The 23,155-nt window shown below is 40.9% G+C and overlaps 1 protein-coding gene across 3 annotated transcripts in view; it reads left to right on the top strand.

Annotated features, from left to right (window-relative positions):
* Positions 1-23,155, top strand: part of Fer (FER tyrosine kinase) — a 328,203-nt gene that overhangs the window by 27,653 nt on the left and 277,395 nt on the right. For all 3 annotated transcript variants that reach the window (XM_075952223.1, XM_075952224.1, XM_075952225.1), the window contains one exon: positions 15,782-16,047. In XM_075952223.1, the coding sequence (XP_075808338.1) occupies positions 15,841-16,047 (207 nt within the window). In that variant the 5' untranslated portion in view covers positions 15,782-15,840. The remainder of the gene's footprint in view (positions 1-15,781; positions 16,048-23,155) is intronic.

Genomic DNA, 23,155 nt, shown 5'->3' with positions numbered 1-23,155 from the left:
AGCATCCCCGGATGGGTTAGTAAAAAGACTTCCTTCCTTTGGCTTTTCTATCCCCATTTCTTCCTTTCTTCTTCCCTTCCTCCCTCTCTCCAGGAACTGGACTCAGGACCTCATCCATGTGCTCTTCTACTGATCTGTGCCTCCAGATCCATTTTTCCCATAAGATTTTTGTGCCTTGTACTTAACTGTGTTGGTATCTACTCTGTCTTTTCATAGCACATATTTTTTTTAATTTTTTTATTGATAAAAGGAGAATAAAGAAAAGAAAAAAAAACAAATTTCCACCTCCTCCCACCAGCCTCCCATTTCCCTCCCCCTCCTCCCACTCTTCTCCCCCCCTCCCACTCTTCTCCCCCTCCTCCCACTCTTCTCCCCCTCCTCCCACTCTTCTCCCCCTCCTCCCACTCTTCTCCCCCTCCTCCCACTCTTCTCCCCCTCCTCCCACTCTTCTCCCCCTCCTCCCACCCCTCTCCCCTTCCCCCCATTCCTCTCCCCCTCCCTTTCCAGTCCAAAGAGCTGTCAGGGTTCCCTGCCCTGTGGTAAGTCCTAGGTCCTCCCCCCTCCATCCATATCTAGGAAGGTGAGCTTCCAGACTGGCTAGGCTCCCACCAAGCCAGCACATTGCGTAGATCAAAACCGCGTGCCATTGTCCTTGGCGTCTCATCAGCCTTCATTGTTCGCCATGTTCCGAGAGTCCAGTTTTATCCCATGCTTTTTTTGGTAACAGTCCAGCTGGCCTTGGTGAGCTCCCAGTAGATCATCTCCACTGTCTCAGTGGGTGGGTGCACTCCTCGTGGTCCCGACATCTTTGCTCATGTTCTCACTCCTTCTGCTCCTCATTGGGACCTTGGGAGCTCAGTCCAGTGCTCCAGTGTGGGTCTCTGTCTCTATCTCCATCCATCGCCAGATGCAAGTTCTAGGATGATATGCAATATATTCGTCAGTATTGCTCTAGGGTAGGGTCATTTCAGGTTCCCTATCCTCAGCTGCCCAGGGAACTAACTGGGGACCTCAGCTTGGGCACCTGGGAGCCACTCTAGGGTCAAGTCTCCTGCCCACCCTAAAGTGGGTCCCTTAACTAAGAATTGTGGTTCCGTGCTCCCCTATCCAACCTTCCTTTATCCCGATCCTCCTGTTTCCCCAAGTCTCCCCTCCTTCCCTTCTACCTTTTCTCTCCCCATCTCCCCTAACCCCCATCCCACCCCATCCCCAAGATCCCACTTTTCTCCCCGGCAATTTTGTCTACTTCCCTTATCCAAGAGGATAACTATATATTTTTCCTTGGGTTCACCTTCTTACTTAGCTTCTTTAGATTTGCCTATTGTAGACTCCGTGAACCCTATTTATGGCTAGAAACCAATTATGAGTGAGTACATCCCATGTTCATCTTTTTGGGTCTGGGATACCTCACTCAGGATAGTGTTTTCTATTTCCATCCATTTGCATGCAAAATTCGAGAAGTCATTGTTTTTTACCGCAGCGTAGTACTCTAGTGTGTATATATTCCATACTTTCTTCATCCATTCTTCCATTGAAGGGCATCTAGGTTGTTTCCAGGTTCTGGCTATTACAAATAATACTGCTATGAACATAGTTGAACAAATGCTTTTGACATGTGATAGAGCATCTCTTGGGTAAATTCCCAAGAGTGGTATTGCTGGGTCCAGGGGTAGGTTGATCCCGAATTTCCTGAGAAACCGAAACACTGACTTCCACAGTGGTTGCACAAGATTGCATTCCCACCAGCAATGGATGAGGGTACCCCTTCCTCCACAGCCTCTCCAGCAAAGGCTATCCTTGGTGTTTTTGACTTTAGCCAATCTTACAGGTGTAAGATGATATCTCAAAGTTGTTTTGATTTGCATTTCCCTGATCGCTAAGGAGGTTGAGCATGACCTTAAGTGTCTTTTGGCCATTTGAACTTCTTCTGTTGAGAATTCTCTGTTCAGTTCAGCGCCCCATTTTTTAATTGGATTAATTAGCATTTTAAAGTCTAGTTTCTTGAGTTCTCTATATATTTTGGAGATCAGACCTTTGTCTGTTGCGGGGTTGGTGAAGATCTTCTCCCAGTCAGTAGGTTGCCTTTGTGTCTTAGTGACAGTGTCCTTTGCTTTACAGAAGCTTCTCAGTTTTAGTAGGTCCCATTTATTCAATGTTGCCCTTAATGTCTGTAGCACATATTTTTATATTCAGTCACACACACCTTTCTATGGGTTGGAGGAATGAAGTACGATTAATAAAAACTTAGAGAAATTTGGGTTCAACCTGAAGACCCCAAAAGCAAAACAGCAAGTCACTGACTCTTACTTTGACCTCAGTCTGAAATGGCGATTTTGACTCCAGGAATCTCAGAATGAGACTGAGACTGAGAGCTCTCTCCTCCTGTTTTATATTCCTCTTTAGGGCTGGGATTAAAGGCATGCATCATCAGTTTCTATGGCAGCTAGTGTGTCTGCTGGGGTTAAAGTGTGTGTTATAACTGCCTGGTAGTAAGGCTGATCTTTATTATTTATCTTTATTATTATCCTTGTTTATTAAAACCTGTGTTTGTGTGTACACCATTGAATTATTTGTCATCCATTTGTCTCTGTTTCTGTAACCTTATTCATCTCAGTGTTTTTGCCACTAAGAAATGTGACAGATAGGTGCTCAATATAGGCTTCCTGAGTGACTTTTGAATCTCAGTTGGATTGTCATTGCTGTGACCTTGTTTTCGTTCACTGTAATTTGTTTGAAGGCTGTATTGCAGGTTTTATGTACCTTTATGTCCCTAATAATTATTTCTTGTGGTTACACAATATATGCCTATTGACTTATATTAATTCCTTTAAAAATTTCTGCTCTCTTCAGTTGCAGGTGTTGCTACTTGGTGTAGATTTCTTGACACACTGATATGACAGTCAGATGAAGAGCAAATACATTCTCCGTTTGGTTAGCCTTCTCGGGGGGAGATTGTCATCCACTAAAGCAGTTCTGGCCAGAGCTGTTTCACTTGAATTTAACTTTGTCTTTAAATTGACCTGGAAACATCATTTTCAGACGGAAAGCTTAGCAGAAATTTAAGGCACAGTATTTTGTCCTTGACGTGACGTAGTAATTAGCAGTAAATGGCACTGTCTTTGTGGTTTTGTGAAGCTAGTCTTTCTTTGTCCTACCAGTCAGCTTCCAAATAAGCACACGAATCTTAATTATGAAAGCTTGGCTGTTAGCTCAGACTTGTTTCTAACTAGCTCTTATAACTTAACCCATTTCTATTAATTTACGTACTGTCACGTGGCTCACGGCTCGTTACTTCATCTCCTACATGTTATGCTTCCTCTGTGTCTGATTGGAGACTCTGTTTTCTTCCCAGTGTTCTCTCTGCCCTAAAAATCCCGCCTAGCTATTGGGCATTCAGCCTTATATTAAACCAATCACAGTGACATACCGTGTAAAGGAATATTCCACAACAGTTATGATTCTGTCTATTGGAGTGCTTTGGAAAAGGGACTTTACTTTGTTCATGCAGAGCTAATTTTGAGTTTGTAACTATAGCTATTGCTTGCTTGCTCAGTATGGCTTTGTCTCAGTCTTACTGCTAGGAGCACATAAAAGCTGAGAAACGTTGAGATCATTCCTTTTTCTGTTTTAGCCATCTGGCTATTTCATGTTATCACTGTACAGACGTTTTGATGATACTGTCAGTGTGAGTTGTATAGTGATTTGGATAATTCTTATAGGACTCCGGGTGTCAGTCCTCAGCTTCTAAGTCTTGCTTGGGGCAGGTGTCTTTTGTTACTGCTGCCCGTGTCCCCTCACTCTCCTTAGAGCTCCTGGAGAGTCGTCTTCCCATGTCCCATAGGAAACACAGATGGTTGTGCTCCCATGCCCAGCTTTTCCGCGGGTTTTGGGATCTGAGCTCAGCTCATCAGGCTTGAACAGCAAGTTCCCTTGTGCTGAGCTGTCTCACTGCCCATACTTTTATTACATAATTTCACTAACTTATTTGCAACCTCCAGTGGTGGACGTCATTGGATCTCTTTAACAATCTTAGATAAAGGAAAAACACTTTTTTTTTTTTAACAATAAAAGATTTGTGTTTCCCCAATTTGAGAGAGAATACTCAGTATAGGTTAAACTTTCTTTATGCTATTAATAAACCATTATTCACCAGGAATAGTAGTACACATCTTTAACCCCAACTCTTGGGAGTCAGAGACAGGATCTCTGTGAGTTTGAGGCCAGCCTGGCCTACACAGTGGGTTCCAGGACAGCCAGAACTACATAGTAAGACCCTGTCTCAAATATATAAATACATGAATAAATAAATAAAACCACAGTATCCATTCATTCTTTCATTCATTCTTAATTCCTCCTCTTCTTCTCCCCTCCTTCAGTTTCTTCTTTTGCAATATGTACCTCAGGCTGGTCTCAAACTTGCTATGAAGTTGAGGATAACCTTGAACTTCTTATTCTCTACCTCAAACTCCCAAGTGCTGGGATTACTACAGTATATCTCATCATGCCCAGAAGAAACACTATTTCTATCTTGGCATTTGCAGAATGTAAAAGTTATAGAGCCAAAAATTGAGAAACAGGATGCATTTTAGGACAGATACTTGTGTATATCTGTGTTAATAAGATAATACCATAGGAATTTTGTCATCTTGCAAAGAAACTATCCGTTTTACACTTTGCTGTTTAATAATTTTCATTCTGTTCATGAAATCCATATATGTGGATATATTCTATGAAAATTAAACTTCTAATTTTAGAAAACAGCATTTTTATGATTCTTTAAAATTTTTAATTCAATCACTGTTTGTGACAAAATGCAGTCTCAAGTTGAAGACCAATAAATAAGATAGGTTAAATAAACCCAAATAGCTAGCAATTTAGTAAGGTTTATGTTAGTTTAACTTTTTATAAGCTTGTTTCTTACAAAGAGATGGCGTTGGGGTGAGGATGTAGCTTAGTTGGTAGCATACTTACCTGGTGTGCATGAAGCCCTGGGTTTAATCCCCAGCATCATGGAACTGAGCGTACCACATGCATGTGAAAACAGCTCTGCAAATAGAGAAATAGAGGCGGGCGTCAGATGGATGGCCAAGATCATTCTCAGCTGTATAGCAAGGTTAGGGGCAGTCTGGGCTACAAGAGACCTGTTTTTGTTTTTGTTTTTTTAAATTAGTTTGATAACAACATACATGTACTTTTGTATAATGTCCTGTCACTGCCTGGTTTATAATTGATATCCACTAATTATATAAATATTTTTCTTTAAGAAAAGTTTAAATTATGTGTCTATGTATATGAGAGTTTAAGTGTAGATGTCATGGCGGGCAGAGGGCAGAGGGCAGAGGTGTCTGGTTCCCTGGAGCTAAAGTTCCGCGGAATTGTAAGCCACCTGGTGGCTGGGAGGAATCCTCTGTGTGTGGGCATGCTCTTAATTTCTGAGCTAGGACTCCAGCCCCTTAATTATAAAGATTTCTATTCTCTGTAACAACCTAATCCCCATGGTATAAAAATGAAACATCTGAATTCTTTTTGAGATAGTACACAGTTTAATGGAAGACATAGACTGGATAAGGAGTTAAAGCGTGTTGTAGTACGCGGTCTGCTAAAGATAGCCACGCCCAGTTCCTGTTCTAAAGACGGGCTGCTCAGTGTTGGCCGGGCAGACATCCCAGAGAATACAGCTTTCGGATTTGGTTGCTGAAGACTTTCCAGGTAGATGTGAATAGAAAGACATTTAGATTGGGGGAACGACATCTCCAAGGCCACAGAGGCGTGACAGATCGGGGCAGATTTTAGGAACCCAGATGTTGTGGTTTCCTCCTGTTGCTGTGATAAACACAATGACCAGAAGGACTTGTAGGAGGAAAAGGATTTATTTCAGTATATAGGCTTACAGGCCCATCATAGAGGGAAGTCAGTGCAGGAACTCAAGCAGAAACCGTGGAGAACTTTGCTAGCTTGCAGGCCATGCTCAGCTAGCTTTCTTATACCTGCCCAGGGTGTGGTGCTCCACAGTGGCTGGGCCCTCCCACATCAGTAGAGAACCAAGAAAATCTCCTGCACATATGCTGTTTATTAGCAAATCCGATCCAGGCAATTCCTCAGTGAGACTCCCTTTTTATGTGACTTTTGGCTTTGTCAAATTGACAATTAAAGCTAGCTAGCACCATAAGTAAGTTTTAAAATTGTGTGACTGTTATGGAAGATGGAAATTGTATTGATTACCAGGACAAAAGGACTTTAACCTGTAGGGTGTGGTTATAAATTAATACCTAATACCTAACATTATAAATGCTACTAAGATTAATGCCAGTCTTACTGTGTGATGGTTAGTCTTCATTGTAATCTTACTGATTTGACTCACCCAAGGAGAGTCAGCTCTGGGTATGTCTTTGAGGGAGTTCCCAGTGAGGTTTAAGTTAAGGAAGACATATGGTGAATGTGAACAGCGCTACTGCGTGGGAGGAGGCCCTGATCTGAGGAAAAATGAACAGGGGAGGAGCCATCTGAACGCTGGCATTCCTTTCTCTCTGCTTCCTGATCGGCCCCCACATACGGAGCTGTTCTCGCTGCTTTGCCATTCCCACCAAGATGGACTGCATTCTTCTGAACTGCAGCCAAAATAAACCTTACTGCCTTAAATCGCTTTTGTCGGGCGTTTGTTTGCAATGTTGAGAAAAGTAAGTAATAAAAAGTATAGATTGCTGGGCACTGGAGATGCTGGTGCAGTGCTGTGGAGCCCCAGCCAGTTAATTCACGTTATAGATTTCTCTTGTCTCCCACGTACAAGTCACTTTCCTCAGTGATGGAGATGGTGGGTATGGAAGAGAGAATTTACCTGCTTGTTTCTAACGTATATTTCAATTGAACACTGTATACACCCCACTCTGTAATTATTGATAATACAATTTTCTCCCATACCTTTTTGTATTACTTCTAGAACAATATGGATGATTTTGTGAGCTCCCGCCCCATATTATGAACTATAGTTTGAGGATCTTTCCTTCCTTCCTTCCTTCCTTCCTTCCTTCCTTCCTTCCTTCCTTCCTTCCTTCCTTCCTTCTCTCTCTCTCTCTTTCTCTCTCTCTCTCCCTCCTTCCCTCCCTCCCTCCCTCCCTCCCTCCCTCCCTCCCTCCCTCCCTCTCTTCCTCCCTCTCTCTCTCTTTCTTTTTTTGCTTGCTGCTAACTCTCTCCAGTGCTAGTATTATCGGGGTGTACCTCCATACCTAATATTAAGGGCTGGGCATTTTGAAAATTTAAAATTTTTATTGATGTAATTATGAATTGCTTTTTAATTTGTGAGATTATGATTTAATTGCAGCATTTCTCCCTTTAAGTCCTCTCATATCCCTTCCCTGCTTTCCTTCAAATTCATGGCCTCGTTTTCACCAGTTGTCGTGGCTTGCATATTCATATATTTGCATATATAGTGTATATGTGTATGGATTACTTTTAAGTCATGAGAAATAACAATAGAGAGATGTCATATGTACACTAGGCTCTACCTCCCACATGTCCACATTGAGCTTCAGCAGTTCCTCACTCTCACAGCCTGCTTGTGGGAATCTGCTCTTGTAGGAGTTGACGTTTTTAACTTGTCTGTCTCCACAGTCAAGGGGATGTAGCGTGCATAGTGACATCATTTCTTTTATGGGTCTAAGAGGTGTTTTTAACTTTCTCAGTAGCCTTTTTCTTTATAGGATGGGTTACTGACTCCAGTTTCTCTTATCTCCTTCAGAAGCTGTGTTTTCGAACTGGTTACTTGGGCTTTCACAGAGTAAAAGATGTTACTTTTGGATATTTTCTTCTTTTGGATTGTGGATTTGGTGTCGTACCTAAGTATTCTCTCTTTCTTTAGATCCTGAAGATTTCATTTTTTCTATTAATCTGTAATTTATCAGTAAATCTGTTTATACTTTATCACTTAAGTCCATGATTGCTTTTAGTTCTTTAATAAGGTGTTGGGTTAGGGTTGAAAGGCCAGTGATTTCTCATTTAACTCTCCTGGAAGTCTGTTAAGCATAGTCAAGTCTATTTTGAGGTTATTTTCTGTTATTGTCTGCCCCTGACACCAATACCATGCAGTTTTGGCTTCCGTCTTAAATAGTTATGCGAGCAGGCTTCCGAGTGTGTGTGTTTGTGCGTATGTGTGTTTAAGCAGGTTTGGCTGTATTTTCTACAATATTGTTTCATTACCTTTCTTTCTCCTTGCTCTCTGATGAAGGAAGAGTTGTATTTTTTTTGGGAGTGTTGCTAGGTCTCTGTGTCCCCCCCTCCCCCGTTTTCTCTGTTAGTTTGGTTGGATGGACTCTGTTCTTTTCTAATACTCACCAACAGTGGCTTCTGTCATCTCAGTGTACTGTGGATCAGTGAGGACATTTTAAATTTGCATTTTTTCCTTTTATAATTTCTATCTGATTATTCTTACAGCTTGTCTAACTTGGTTAAGTCTTGTATTTTTACAGTTGTTTCAAGAGAGTTAATATTTTGTTGCTAAGTGTTTTTACTGTAGCTGCTTTAAAATGCTTAACTTGTTATGCTGGTGCCCTATTTGTCTTGGTGCTAGTATTACTTATCTTTTCCCATTAAAATAGTGGTTTTTTTTTGGTGTATTTTTTTTTGATTGAACCCTGTATAATTTATGTGTTATGTTAGACTTGGGAACCACTTTAATCTCTTATTTTCATAAGTAGTTACCTTGTTTAATTTTTTAGCATGCAGATCTTAGTCTGCTTTTATGGGACACTATTCCAGTGATGGTTTAGTTTTTTTACACTGTTATTTCTCTTTCCTTGGTTTATTTGGTAACTCATGGGTTCCTGGTGGTTCCTACTTGTGCTACCTGAGAAGACAGAATTTTCTTTCCGAGGTCAAGTCATGGATGCCTGTTGTAGGGGGAGGGTGTGCTGGCGTTTTCTTACCACATTCTGCTTACCTGGTGTCTTCAGGATGGGGAAGACATGTGGGTTCTTGGATTGTACTTTGTGTAAAAGCTGGGTCCTTCCTTCCTTCCTGTCCTGCTTGTTCTGGTTTCTCTGAATGAGGAAGGAGTCCCTCAGGCCTGAGAGTACGAAAGTTCCTGTGTGTCATTCAGACACATTGAAGATGCCCTCAGAGGCCCCAGATGTGCTGGTGTCACAGCAAGGAAAGATCACTTAGTCATTCCCCTATTTTAATTTGACCCCGGGGTGAACCCAGGTTTGAATTCTCTAGTCCTCTCCCAGTGTCTTTCATCTGTCTGTCGTTTGTATTGACATTTGTATAGGACCCGTTCCTAAGGAAGAGCTTTGTTCTGTCGTTATTGAACAGCACAGGAAGCATCACATGGGAAAGGAATGGGGGTACTGGACAGAAATTCTTAACAGTTTTGCAAGCAATTAAGTTACTGACCCCAACTGAGTCAGATAACAAGCGTTATTGTAAGCACATGCTTACCAAGCAATATCCATAGGCTGCTTCCAACATTTATGGTGGATATTTGTTGTATAAGTTTGGTTTCCAGCTGTGGTAGCAAATGATTGCCTTAATCAGTCTCCCTCAGGACCCAGCGGTACTACTCCTGGGCATGTACCCAAAAGATGCACACTCATACCAAGGACATTTGCTCAACTGTGTTTATAGCAGCATTGTTTGTAATAGTCAGAACCTGGAAACAACCCAGGTGCCCCTTGACTGAAGAATAGGTAAAGAAAATGTGGTACATTTACACAACGGTAGAAAACAATGACATCTTAAAATTTGCATGCAAATGGATGGAACTAGAAGAAACCGTCCTGAGTTAGGTAACTCAGACCCAGATAGACACACATGGTATGTATTAGACGTAAAACAAAGGATAAGCAGCCTGTGGTCCACAAGAGAGACATACATGGATCCCCCTGGGAAGGGGAATTAGACACGATCTCCTGAGAAAATTGGGAGTGAGGGATAGAAGGGTAAGGAGGAGGGGAACATGAGGGAACAGAATGGTTGAGATGGACATATCTTTTTTTTTTTCTTTTTCTTTTTTATTGAGAAAAGGAAAAAGAAAACAAGTTTCCACCTCCTCCCAGCCTCCCATTTCCCTCCCCCTCCTCCTACCCTTGTCCCCCTCCTCCCACCCTTCTCCCCCTCCTCCCACTCCTCTCCCCCTCCCTCTCCAGTCCAAAGAGCTGTCAGGGTTCCCTGCCCTGTGGTAAGTCCTAGGTCCTCCCCCCTCCGTCCATATCTAGGAAGGTGAACATCCGAACTGGCTAGGCTCCCACAAAGCCATCACATTGCGTAGGATCAAAACCCCGTGCCATTGTCCTTGGCTTCTCATCAGCCCTCATTGTTCGCCATGTTCAGAGAGTCCAGTTTTAACCCATGCTTTTTCAGTCACAGTCCAGCTGGCCTTGGTGAGCTCCCAGTAGATCAGCTCCACTGTCTCAGTGGGTGGGTGCACCCCTCGTGGTCCCGACTTCTTTGCTCATGTTCTCCCTCCTTCTGCTCCTCATTGGGACCTTGGGAGCTCAGTCCAGTGCTCCAGTGTGGGTCTCTGTCTCTATCTCCATCCATCACCAGATGAAGGTTCTATGATGATATGCAAGATATTCGTCAGTATTGCTATAGGCTAGGGTCATTTCAGGTTCCCTATCCTCAGCTGCCCAAGGAACTAACTGGGGACCTCGGATTGGGCTCCTGGGAGCCACTCTAGGTTCAAGTCTCTTGCCAACCCAAAGGTGGCTCCCTTAACTAAGAATTGTGCTTCCCTGCTCCCCTATCCAACCTTCCTTTATCCCAATTCTCCTTTTTCCCCAAGTTCCTCCCATCCTCCCCTTCTCCCTTTTCTCTCCCCGTCTCCCCTTACCCCCATCCCACCCCACCCCCAAGATCCGAATTTTCTACCCAGCAATTTTGTCTACTTTCCATAGCCAAGAGGATAACTATATGTTTTTTTTGGTTCACCTTCTTACTTAGCTTTTTTAGGATCACCAATTGTAGACTCTGTGACCCTTATTTATGGCTAGAAACCAATGTTCTACCAAAGGCAATTTATAGATTCAATGCAATCCCCATCGAGATGGAGATATCTTGACTGAGAGAGCCATTGTGGTGCTAACAAGAAACCTGGCACTAGGGAAATCCTCAGGAATCCACAAGGATGACATCAGCTAAGACCCTAAGCAATAGTGGAGAGGGTGCCTGAACTGGCCTTCCCCTGTAATCATATTGATGACTACTTAAATGTCATCATAGAACCCTTCATCCAGTCACTGAAGGAAGCAGATGCAGAGAGCCACAGCTAAGCTCTGGCCTGAGCTGGAGACCAATACAAGAGAGGGAGGAGCGATAATATGAGCAAAGGGGTCATGACTGAAACAGCTGATCTGAGCTAGTGAGAGCTCACTGACTCTGGACTGGTATACAGTGAAACCTGTATAGGACCAAATGAGGCCCACTATGTGGGATACAGTTGTGAGGCTTGGGCAGTCTTTGGGGCCACTGGCAGTGGGACCAGGATTTATCCTTAGTGATTGATCTGGCATCTAGAAGCACACTCTTTTTGTAGGGTTACCTTGCTCAGCATAGATATGGTGGGAGGAGGGCCTTAGGCTTGCTTGAAGTGAAATGTTAGACTTCTCTGTCTCCCCGTAGGAAGTCTTATCCTTTCTGAGGAGTGATGGATGGGGGTAGAATGGGAGGAAAGGGTGGGGTGAGAGCAGGGGAGGGAGTGGGAACTGGGATAGGTATGTAAAATGAGAAAAGATTGTTTTTAAAAAAATAATTTTTTTTTTTTACAAAAAAAACCCCCATACACATATATATATACACACACATTCATTGATCTCGGTCAGGTGCATGGAAGAATACATAATTTAAGATTACAGGTACGCATTAGTTTAGGTTGTAAAAGTAGATTACATAGGAAGCTACAGCAGGTTAAACAGGTTGAGCACACAGTAGGACATCAGGCTAAGTCTATGTGATCTTAGTGAATATTATGACCTTGGCTGTGAGCCCAGAAAAAGTTCCAGTGTCAGAATGTAAGAGAAGTTTTCATAAGCATGTACTATCACATTCCTGAATGGATTGCTAGCTATGACAGGGTCTCTCTAGCTGATTCCTTCTGCTTGACTTGACCATTCCTGGTAGAGAAGGTGAACCATGGGCTGGTTTGCACTCTACTTAATCACTGCCCACTGGTGACTGTTTTAGGGTACTGTAGTTTGGTGTTAATGCAAACACTAGTCATATATGTATGTGTATGTGATTTGTAATTAATAGGGTAGTTATATGTAGTTTATTGGTCTGTTAGTTAATTCCTTAAGCATTTGCTATGTCATACAGTCCAACAATTAGACAGTTAATTTTTTATGGACTTGACTTATTTTAAAAATATTTTTATTTCATTTTTGCCTAAAGAGAGGTGTGTGTGTGTGTGTGTGTGTGTATATATATATACACATATACATATATATACATATATATATATATTCTGACCTAGAATATTAATAAACATAAATAAGCTTTTAACATAGGCAGGAACATTTCCCAGATTATGCCAGATTTCTGAGCTCTACATAATTTTTTGAAGCTTCTGATAGCAGAAATAAAATGCTTTTCAAGATGTATTTAGAAGCGGAGTTGGGCCGGGCGGTGGTGGCGCACGCCTTTAATCCCAGCACTCGGGAGGCAGAGGCAGGCGGATCTCTGGGAGTTCGAGGCCAGCCTGGTCTACAAGAGCTAGTTCCAGGACAGGAACCAAAAGCTACGGAGAAACCCTGTTTCGAAAAAAAAAAAAAAAAAGAAAAGAAAAGAAGCGGAGTTGGTATTTATGCCACGTTAGGACTAAATCTAATCACAATTTTAAGATTAGTGTATTTTTTAGAGATTAAAATATTCTCAACATTTCTTCCTTCAAAAATGTCTTTATCCTTTTAACTGAACATGGGGTGAGGAGTATGTTTTCACCAGCTACAGTTAAAAATAGCAACAGCAGCAACAAAAAATCATTGTCAGTTTCTGTGCCCCACAAATGATTGAATTTTTTACTGTGGCCCTGGAGATTGAGCCATGGGCTTTGCATACTAGAAAATGCTCTACCACTGAGCCAATCCCAGGCCCAAAGCCATTGTTTTAAACCTGATGTCTGGGGCCAGAAGCCTGGAATCATCCTGTTTGGCCCTCAGGTGAATAAGTTCGTCCCTCTGTTGTTACGTCTTTTGCTAAGGACCACTCAGTCTTGATTGCTGCGTTGGAAATTTTAGCAAGGAGTTTCTTAAAATTCATAAATATTTTTCTAATTACTTTATAGTTAATACAATTGAACATTTTTTCAGTTGGGGAACAATTGTAAGTTATTTTCTACTTTGAGGACAATAATTTTTGACATGTCTTTAGATGAAGCAAATGAAGTTAGAGAGAGAAATCTCATTTTGTATCTGTGTAGTTCAGATGGTGTCACTGTCCTTAACTGGAAACAGAATCTGTGGTTGGGACTGTAGCTCAGTGGGAGAGAGCACTTGCCTAGCATGTGCGAGGCCTGGGCTTCAATTTCCAGCACCACACAAATGAACGAAGAGCCACTACCATAGCAACGAAACAGCGGACGAACCAGAACTGGAAAGGGAAGGCATGGTTCACATTTCTTCTGCCTGTTTGAAAGAGTCACTGCTGGAGAGATGAACTGGAGGGCAAAATAAATTTTACAATAGTTTTTAGGGTTTACAATAAACAAGGAGAATATCTTAGGGAGGTTTATGATAGCTGGCTTATACCTTAAGTTATGTCTTAGTTTTAAATAACTGTTTTGAGTTACCGTTTGAGTTCTAGTCCATTTTCTATCACCAATCGCATTGTAATATGGACAGAGTAACTTTATAAACAAGATGGGATCGTTTGGGCTGAGGGTGTGGAGATGCAAGGTCAGTGAGTCACATCTGGGGTGACCTTACTGCCAGAGACCCAAGAGACTATTTCAAGGAGTAAGAGGGTGTGTGTGTGTGTGTGTGTGTGTGTGTGTGTGTGTGTGTGTGTGTGAGGGTAGGGGGAGAGAAAGAGAAGAGAGGAGTGAGGAGAGAGAGGCAGCAAAGAGTAATTTCTGGGTTCTTTCCGTCTTGTAGAGCTGTTGCTATCAGGATTCAGTCACGGGGCTGTATGCTAACAACTTCATCCTGATCATCTCCCAGAGGCCCTCCTGCTAAGTACCACAGTGGGATTAACTTTCCACCTTTTATTACCTCTCCTTGGAGATTAAATCCCAACACATCTGGCCTTGAGATGCACCAAGCATACCTAAAACAGAGCCCTCACATCCTGAAGAATTCACCTGGTGGAAGTGTGCCGCTGAGTCGTTTTTAGCTGGCTCCCAGAGCTGTGCTGCCGTCACCGTCGAGTGTACCTCTCAGGTCTCAGCCTCCATTCTCTCCACATTCACTAGCCCCAGACAGCCCCAAATCTAGTTTATATCTCTAATTGGTCTATTTTCCACATGCCCTGTAAATAGAAGTATGCAATATGTGATCTTTTGTATCTTAATTTCTTTCACCTACAATATGTTTTCAGTATAGCTTATGTCAAATGTAGAGATCAAACTGAAGTCTCTTGCTTTCTTAACACTAATTCTTTCACCTTTGAACCTTTTAGGATCTCATTTATATCAGCTTTTTATTTTGAAGAACACAAGTTTGCAGTAAAAATGATTTGTTCCCAATTGTTTTATTCTTTTTTTTAATGTTTTTGTAAGTGGCATTGATTTTTTTCCCCTCTCTGTTTTTATGAGACAGGGTTTCTCTGTGTTGCCCTGGCTGTCCTAGAATTCACTCTGTAGACTAGGCTGACCTTGAACTCGTAGAGATCTGCTAGCCACTGCCTCCCAAGTGCTGGGATTAGTGGCATGTGCTATCACTGCCCAGCATTGGAATTTATTTTTAATTTAATTTTCTGGTTGATTGTTGCTCATATGTGGACATTAGATTGACTTTTTAAACTCTGGGCTTGCATGGAGTATGTTAGTGAGTGTCATGTTGCATGATCAAATGTGTGAGAAAAGCCATGTAAATGAAGCGGGTTTACTCAGTTTCATGGATTTCCTTCCATGGTCCTTTGACTGTTTCTGAGGTTTTGGTGTGGAGTATACCATGGTAGCAGCTTCTCACCTTGGAAACTGGGAATCGGACAGAAAGAACAGAACCAGGAAAAATCAGTAAGGGTCGCCTTCCAGTGACGTCCCTGCCTACTGAGGCTCCCTCTAGAGTTTCCACCACCTTTGAATAGGTCATCAGCTGGGGAGGAGACATAGGCATCCTCTCCATCAGTCATGCTTGGTAACATACCAGACTCTCTCTCTGTGTGAAGTGGTGCATCTGCAAGTGGAAACCACTTCACTTCTTCCTTGTCTAGTCTCATCATTTTTAATTTTCATTTTGTGCATATGTGTGTCCCTATGTGCGGGTATGTGTGTGTAATGCAGGTACCTGAGGAGTCGGAGGTGTCGAGTCCCCTGAGTTGTAGTGTAGACTGTTATGAGAGCTGTTGTTGAGAACTGGACTCGGGTCCTCTGGAAGAACAGTGTACACTCTAAGCGCTGTATCATCTCTTCAGCCCCTTTCCTAGTTATCATTTATTTTACGGTGTCATTACAGTGCCTGGAACTTTCAATGCAACAGCACAAGTGCACATTCTTGATTTCTTCCTGATCTTTGGGGGAAGACGTCTAATTGTCATTTTTTTTTTAAAACTCTTAAATTAAAACAATAGACCATGCTTTTGCTTTGTGGACTAATTTCCTTCTAATTGAGACTTCTTATGTTTATGCCCACAGATATGTGCTGACTAGCAGGCCCACTTGTGCGGTATAGAGGACAAGCAGTACCTTACAAAATGGGATTTGGGAGTGACCTGAGGAACTCACAGGAAGCTGTGTTAAAGTTGCAAGACTGGGAATTACGGCTGCTGGAAACAGTGAAGAAATTTATGGCTCTGAGAATAAAAAGCGATAAGGAATATGCATATACTTTACAGAATCTTTGTAATCAAGTTGATAAAGAAAGTACCGTGCAGGTGAATTATGTCAGTAATGTGTCCAAGGTAAGAGTGATTTTACTTGTTCTGTGTAGCAACATAGTTGTCTTCAGAACAAATGGATCGTACTATAGAACAAGCGTACCCATGCCAACGTGTGTTCTAAAGTTTCTCTTACTGCTCTTTTATCTGCTTCCTCTAAATGTTACAAATATGATGTTTGCATGTATGTGGAGATATGTGTGTGTGCAAATGCACACACCTGAGCACTGCACTTGGAGACTGGAGGAGGACATTGGCTGTCTTCTGTGGCTTTCCACCAAAGTGGAAAGTCCCTAACTCAAGGACTAGGCTAGGGGTAGACTGTCTGGGCAGCAGACTCCTGGGATCCACCTATAGCTGCCTTAAAACAATGGGATTATAGGCACATGTGGTCATGTCTGGCTTTTTTATGTGGGTGTAGGGATTTGTATCAGACTTTCACCGCATTTACTCACTGAGGGCTCTCCCCAGTTCCTATCTCCTGTAAATGTTTATATGCTCACTTTAATATCCTTTTAGTTTACAATATAATTTAATGTGATTATTTGATATTATTAAATATAGTTCAGTTTACTATTTTAACATTCATTTTCTCCTTGTTCCATCTTCCTTTATTTTTTAATTTATTTACCCCCTTTAATTGATTGTTTTTCTCAAACTAAAATTAATTAATTTTTGTTTTTGTTTTTTTTGAGGCAGGGTCTCTCTACATAGCCCTGGCTGTCCTGAAACTCACTATGTAGACCAGGCTGGCCTTAAACTCACAAGAGATATACTTGCTTCTGCCTCCCAACTTCTGAGATTAAAAGTGTAAACCATCATGCCCAGCCTTAAATTTATTTTTAGTGGATGAATATTCATGTAGTACTAAGTAATGTTTTGAGACCTTTTGTACATTGTGTAATGTTTAATAATATTTAAATAGATTGAACTAGTCACTTTTCTTAAATTGTATGATCTCTGGTAAGTAGTAGATCACATTCCAGGCAGGTCCCACTCCTTAGGGCAGGTGGGCAACACAAACTGAACGTTGGTTAAAAAAATTAAGTTGGGTGGGTGGGGAGGTGACACCTGAGATGGTCACTGAGAAGAATTGGGGGCTAAATATGATCACAGTACATGGTATGACATTCTCAAGGAATTAATAAAAATATTATTGAAAACTGTTGAAAGGAGCGGTGGGATGCGTTCCTGCCTGGCTAGCTTATGCCCCGAAATAATAACATAGAAGCTGTATTCTTTTAAACACTGCCTGGCCCATTTCTATTAATGTGTGTAGCACCACGAGGTGGTGACTTACCAGGAAGATTCTTGCCTACGTCCATCTTGGGTCGGAGCTTCATCTGCCCTGGAGAGGAGCAGCATGGCCTCTGCCTAACTTCCTCTCTTCCCAGCATTCTGTTCTGTCTACTCCACCCACCTATGTTCTAACCTATCAGGCCAAGCAGTTTCTTTATTAATTAACCAATGAAATCAACAGATTGATATATGACACTCCCACATCAAAAAACCCTGTTTCTCCAATCATGTATTTCTTTTTGATGAAAACATTCAAAGTTCTAAGACCTTTTCCCCAACTTTTTGAAGTCTGTAGTAGACAGTACTTGGGAAGCTAATAAGTCACGCTTGCTCTCTACAGTTTCTCCAATTAGGTGACAAAACATACAATCATGAGATGAAAACAAGAGGTAGTTTTAGCAAGAGCAAAAAAGATAAAGGAATGGTTCATGACCCAGTGACTCTCAACCAAGACACTTAGAATACACAGTAGGAAAAGGCCAGTCTCTTAAGTTAAAGACACGGAAAAACTGCATAGCCATGTGCTTAAGAATAAAAGCAAATGTCTGTCACTCACCAGTTACAGAATTACACTCAGTGAATTAAAAAGACACATGGGATTGCTCATCATGGCCCTGACTTCTCTGATGATTATGTGTAGGTCCCATGTTAATAATGAGTTAATCATAAGTATCCTTTTCAGTCAGTCTTTCTTGTGTCTCCATGTTTCTACTCAATATGTTTGTTTCTTCTAGTTTCCTTGATGGACAGGATGTAATCATGGTAGCTCTCTGGTTATCCTGTTGTTCTATCATGTGGGCCACTTTTATGTCTTTCCTGTTCTCCCCTTCCCTATGCAGTGCTGGGTTCAGACCCAGGGCTTTGTGTATTAGGCAAGCCTGCTGCCACTGGGCTGTGTATTCACCCCCAGCCTCTGGCTTAGCTTTTCTCCTCATTTTAGTGGCTCTTTCCTGTATTGTCTGTTTAATAATCCTTGAATAGCTTCCAGGCGTCACGGCCAGTACTTTTTATCTTGTTAGGTGTGTTTGTTGTCCCTCCATATTTTTGAGCTTTGCTTTGGGATGCAGCTGAACCACTTGCAGACAGTGTGATCCTCTGGTTTCTTGTTTTCACATTTGTTAGGTCCAGCTGTGATTGATTTGATTTCTGATCACTTTATCTTCTCTACATAGCAAGATCATTCTTAATACAAAAGCGTGTGTATTTATTATAAAAACAAAAATTCTGACTTTGGGACACTATCGTGAGTTGTGGCCCTGTACGTTCTCAACTGGTTTCTTGCGATCTTTTTTTGGGTGGTTGCTTTTTAGGTCTTAGTGGTTTTCTCACACATTCAAGCTGTCCAGTATTCACCTCTGCTATTGAGGAAGAGTCTGTGTAGGTCTCCAGAGTTTTCTCTCTGTGTCCAGCTCTCTTTTATAATGTTTTGTCTGTGTTCTTTCTCTAGGTGACCATGAGTTCTGCTAATCTGTAAGTTTTTTTTTTTTTTTTTTTGGCCCTTTTGTGTCCTGAAGTCACTCTTCTCAACTGGACATTACTGGGGTTTTGCTTACTTGTGACCTAGACTTTTTTTTTTTTTTAAATCAAGTCAGCCGTAGTAATGTTAGGGCTTAGATCATGATTTATAGTCTCTGAGGAATCATTGCTTTGTTTTTTTTTACTGCTGACTAGTGTCCCTTGAGTGCTTATTTTATATGTTTGTCTAGCTATCATTTTAAGTAAGTGGATAAATTAATACACATTTCTCTACTGTTACAGAAAGTGTAACAATTTATGAGGTACTTAAGGATGCATTATGTCCCTTTGTTCCCAAATATTTGTGCATGTGTTTTCTGCTATATAATGAGTCAAATTATAATAGTTCAGTCATAATACATGTTTCTGTTTAAACATTGTTAAAAATAAATTTCCTGGTCTGGTGAGATGGCTCAGTGGTTAAAAGCTCTTGCTGTGCAGTCTAACAATGTGACTTCCATCCTGGAGGCCCTATGAAAAACTGAGTGAGGTCATGTGCTTCTATAATCCACCGTGAGATGGGAGGCGGAGGCATGATAGTCACCTGGAGGCAAACAGTAGAAGTGAGGAGACCTACCTCAGTAAGGTAGAAAGGAGAGAAGCAACTCCTATTGGTTGTCCTCCGACCCACCACATAGCCCCTTCAGTAACAAACATGACACCCCGACCTGGTCTAAATAGCCAGCTTTCCCCAGCAGTCCTCTTTCTACCCAGAGTTGGCATTACAGGCCAGAATCCACAGCTGACTGGCTTTATGTGGGTCCTGGGAATCTGAGTTCCAGTTGTCTTCATGTCTGTGTGATAAGCATTTATCCGTTGAGCCATCTCCCAAGCCTCCAGCTCTTGTCCACTGTTCCAGTAATGGCCTTTTCTGAAAAATGTTGCTTTTCTTACCTTGACCCAAAATTAAGTCTGGAATCAGTCCTTTCAGTTAGTTTTTGTCTTTTCAGTAAACTTTAGCTTAAAACATAAACAGGAAATATAATACTAAATGAAATATACTACAGTTCTATCATGTATTTCTCTAAAAGAGTAATTAACTACCTTTTCCATGTGTTTAATAGCTATTTTATTTTGTTTTTTTCATGACAGTTTTTTTTTTTTTTTTGTAGCTTGGGAGCCTGTCCTGGATCTCACTCTGTAGACCAGGCTGGCCTTGAATTCACAGAGATCTGCCTACCTCTGCCTCCCGAGTGCTAGGATTAAAGGTGTGCGCCACCACCACCTGGCTGCTATTTTATTTTATTTTTTTTTAATATTTATTTTTTATATATACAATAGTCTGTCTGTGTGTATGTCTGCAGGCCAGAAGAGGGCACCAGACCCCATTAAAGATGGTTGTGAGCCACCATGTGGTTCCTGGGAATTGAACTCAGGACCTTTGGAAGAGCAGGCAATGCTCTTAACCTCTGAGCCATCTCTCCAGCCCCCGTTATTTTATTTTTTAGAAACGGTTATATTTTTATTTATGTGCATATGTATGTGTGTTTCTCGTGGATATGTGTGTATATTTGCACATTGTATGCAGGAACCCACAGAGTCCAGAAGGGGGAGATAGGTCCCTTGGAGCCGGAGTTACAGATGTTTGTGAGCCATTCAGTGTGGGTGCTAGCATCCAAACTTTGATGTTCTGCAAGAGTAGCAAAGACTTAACCACTGAGCAATCTTTCCGCTACTGTAACCATTTTACTTCTTTTGTTTTACTCTATACAGAAGGTCAATTTTACTTTATGTTTTGTTGGTCATTAAAATTCCAGCTGTGTAGTATGTTCAACTCTGTTTCTGTACATTATATGACATAAGTAATCCTCAATACAATTTATTTGAAGGGAGATATTGACTTAATCTTTTTAATACAAAGTAGATAGAAATATTAGGAGTACTCATTTACTACCCTAAAATTTTTTGATGATCTAGAGTCACATGATACAAACATCGTGCATGTAATATATTTGTTATATATAATAGTATATAATTTATATTATAATTCTCAGGAGATAGAGTTAGTTCTTCTATACCATTTGATTTGAAATGTGAATTTGTTATAACTGAAGTGATGTATTAAAGGCACAAGTTGAACCTCATGAGTATTTTCCTAATGTACAGAAGTGAGGAAGCACTAGGCTAATTTATGAATGGTACCCAGTTGAACCAAGTTGCTTAGGACACATTTCAGACATGCACCACAGTCCTTTGCTGGCTGCCGTTGTTTCCTCTTTTATTATGAGCCAAACTTGTCTGCATGTAGTACTGCAGCTTGCTTTTCTCATAAGATAGTCTTTTCTACCACTTCCAGGAACTCATGGGAATAATCCTTCTAAAACCTACTTTCACGGGTATATTGCTAGGCTTTTCAAGAGAAAGTGCCATGTTTATTGTAGTGTACTTCTTAATCCCTTAATATATGTGAAGCTGTACGAAGTTGCTGTATTTTTAAATGCATCCTTGATTAATGCTTTGAATACTATCCTCCTAACACATCTGTAAACCCTGTGACTTTTAGTGTATACTTTTGTACAGTGAAGAGATTGTTGGTGACACAAATGCTTTGTTACAACAGGTTTTGTACGGTGGAATTTCTCAGGGAGGTTTGACCCCATGACAGAGGTCTCAGAAGCTTGCTGAATTCTGGTCATAGACTCCCTAAACTGATGTTTCCAAAAGGCTCAGTTAGTTTTGACTATAGCCAGGTTAGAGACCATTTGGAGCAGGCAGACCAATATTTAAAGAAAATGCAGAGGGGTTTTTTTTATGAGTGGGGCACATCTAAAGATTCCTTTGTACTTGGAGTTGAATCTTTGAAAACTCTGTTTTAGGGAAATTTAATGAGTTGCTTTCTGGCTTTTTGTATCCCCCAAGGACTTAGAGACTCCAGCATTTTCCTTATATAACAGGCAAGCTTAAATAAAAGCTGTTGTTTCAGAGGATCATTTATTTTGAGTTATTGTGTAGTGCAGAAACTATGCATTCTTCATGGAATTTTAATGTTGAATTTTTGAGAAAAAATTCAACCAAGAGGAAAGCAAGCACGTACTTGGAGGATATAATCTATAGCACAAAGCTGTTTCGACAGCTATTATTTAGGTATTTTTCAAGCTTGAGTCATCTTGTTTACTGTTTTCAATGCTGTGCTGTAATTATAGGCCCAGGAGTAGCTGGTTCTTTGACTCAGTGTCTTAGAATGCATACTTTTGGTATAACACTTACATAACTGTTTGTGTTGGGAACTGATTCCTCTCACCACATGTCTGCTCGTTCAAAGGTGGAGGGCGAGAAAGGACATGCGCTTTTCTGACAGGTGTACATTTTCTTAAAAAATTAAAAGAAAATTATGTGCATGGGTGTTCTAGCTGCTTGTATTTTTTTTTTTTTTGCACCATGTGTATACAGTGTTCATAGTGGCCAGAAGAGGGCAGAGCTCCCCTGGAACTGGCTTGAGATTGCATGGACCTGAATTACAACTGGTTGTGAGCCATAATGTGGGTGCTGGGAATCCAGCCTGGGTCTTCTGGAAGAACAGCCAGTGCTCCCATCTGCTGAGCCATCTCCAGCCCCAAAAGGAGTACGTTTTCTCCTGTGTGTAGTTTTTGTTTTTAATAAGCTGAGCATGCAGCTTACTTTTTAAATATTATATTGCCATTTCAGGATAATTGATACTGTTGATCTCTGTGGGTTTCCAAAGCACAAAACTGTCATTTTCTCATTTATATTGATTATTTTATACTGCTGGGATTGTATTTAGTACATGCAACTAACCTCTTTTCGATAGTTGGGGAGAAGGAAAATTTTCTAAATGGAATCATTTTTAAGCTGTAATTTAAAAATGGTACATTCATTTTTAGGTAAATCTTATTTTTACAAAAGAGAATAAAAAGTACATAAATATTTTAAAATCACAGAGTTCAGGTAAAAGTAGTTTTATGTGAGTATTTTAACCATATTATTGCAAATTCTGAATGATGTTATAAAATTAAAAAAAATAGGTTAGTATTTTGTTTTTCTGGAGCACGGAATGTGTGTGCTATCAGTATCTCTATCTTAACTTGGTCTGGTTCTGAATTATCCAATGTTGGATTTAGATTGCTTCCATCATAAGATGTTTTGTTTCTTAATTCCTCTTTTAATGGGGATTCTAAAGGGTTACCATTATTTTTAGTTAGTTAAAAACAAAACTATAGTGAGAAGTCTCTTTGATTTTCACCTCTGCTGCTTTGTAACAAAGCATGCCATGTCAAGAATGACATGGATTGACCTAGAAAGACTTCTTCACTTGGTTGTAATCATGCTACAAGGTAGCTGATGTGTGCTTGTGTGTGCT

Source organism: Microtus pennsylvanicus, chromosome 17 (genome assembly GCF_037038515.1).
Source record: "Microtus pennsylvanicus isolate mMicPen1 chromosome 17, mMicPen1.hap1, whole genome shotgun sequence".
Taxonomy (NCBI): Eukaryota; Metazoa; Chordata; class Mammalia; order Rodentia; family Cricetidae; genus Microtus; species Microtus pennsylvanicus.
The sequence above is the reverse complement of the archived record's forward strand: the minus strand, read 5'-3'. Positions and strand labels throughout refer to the sequence as shown.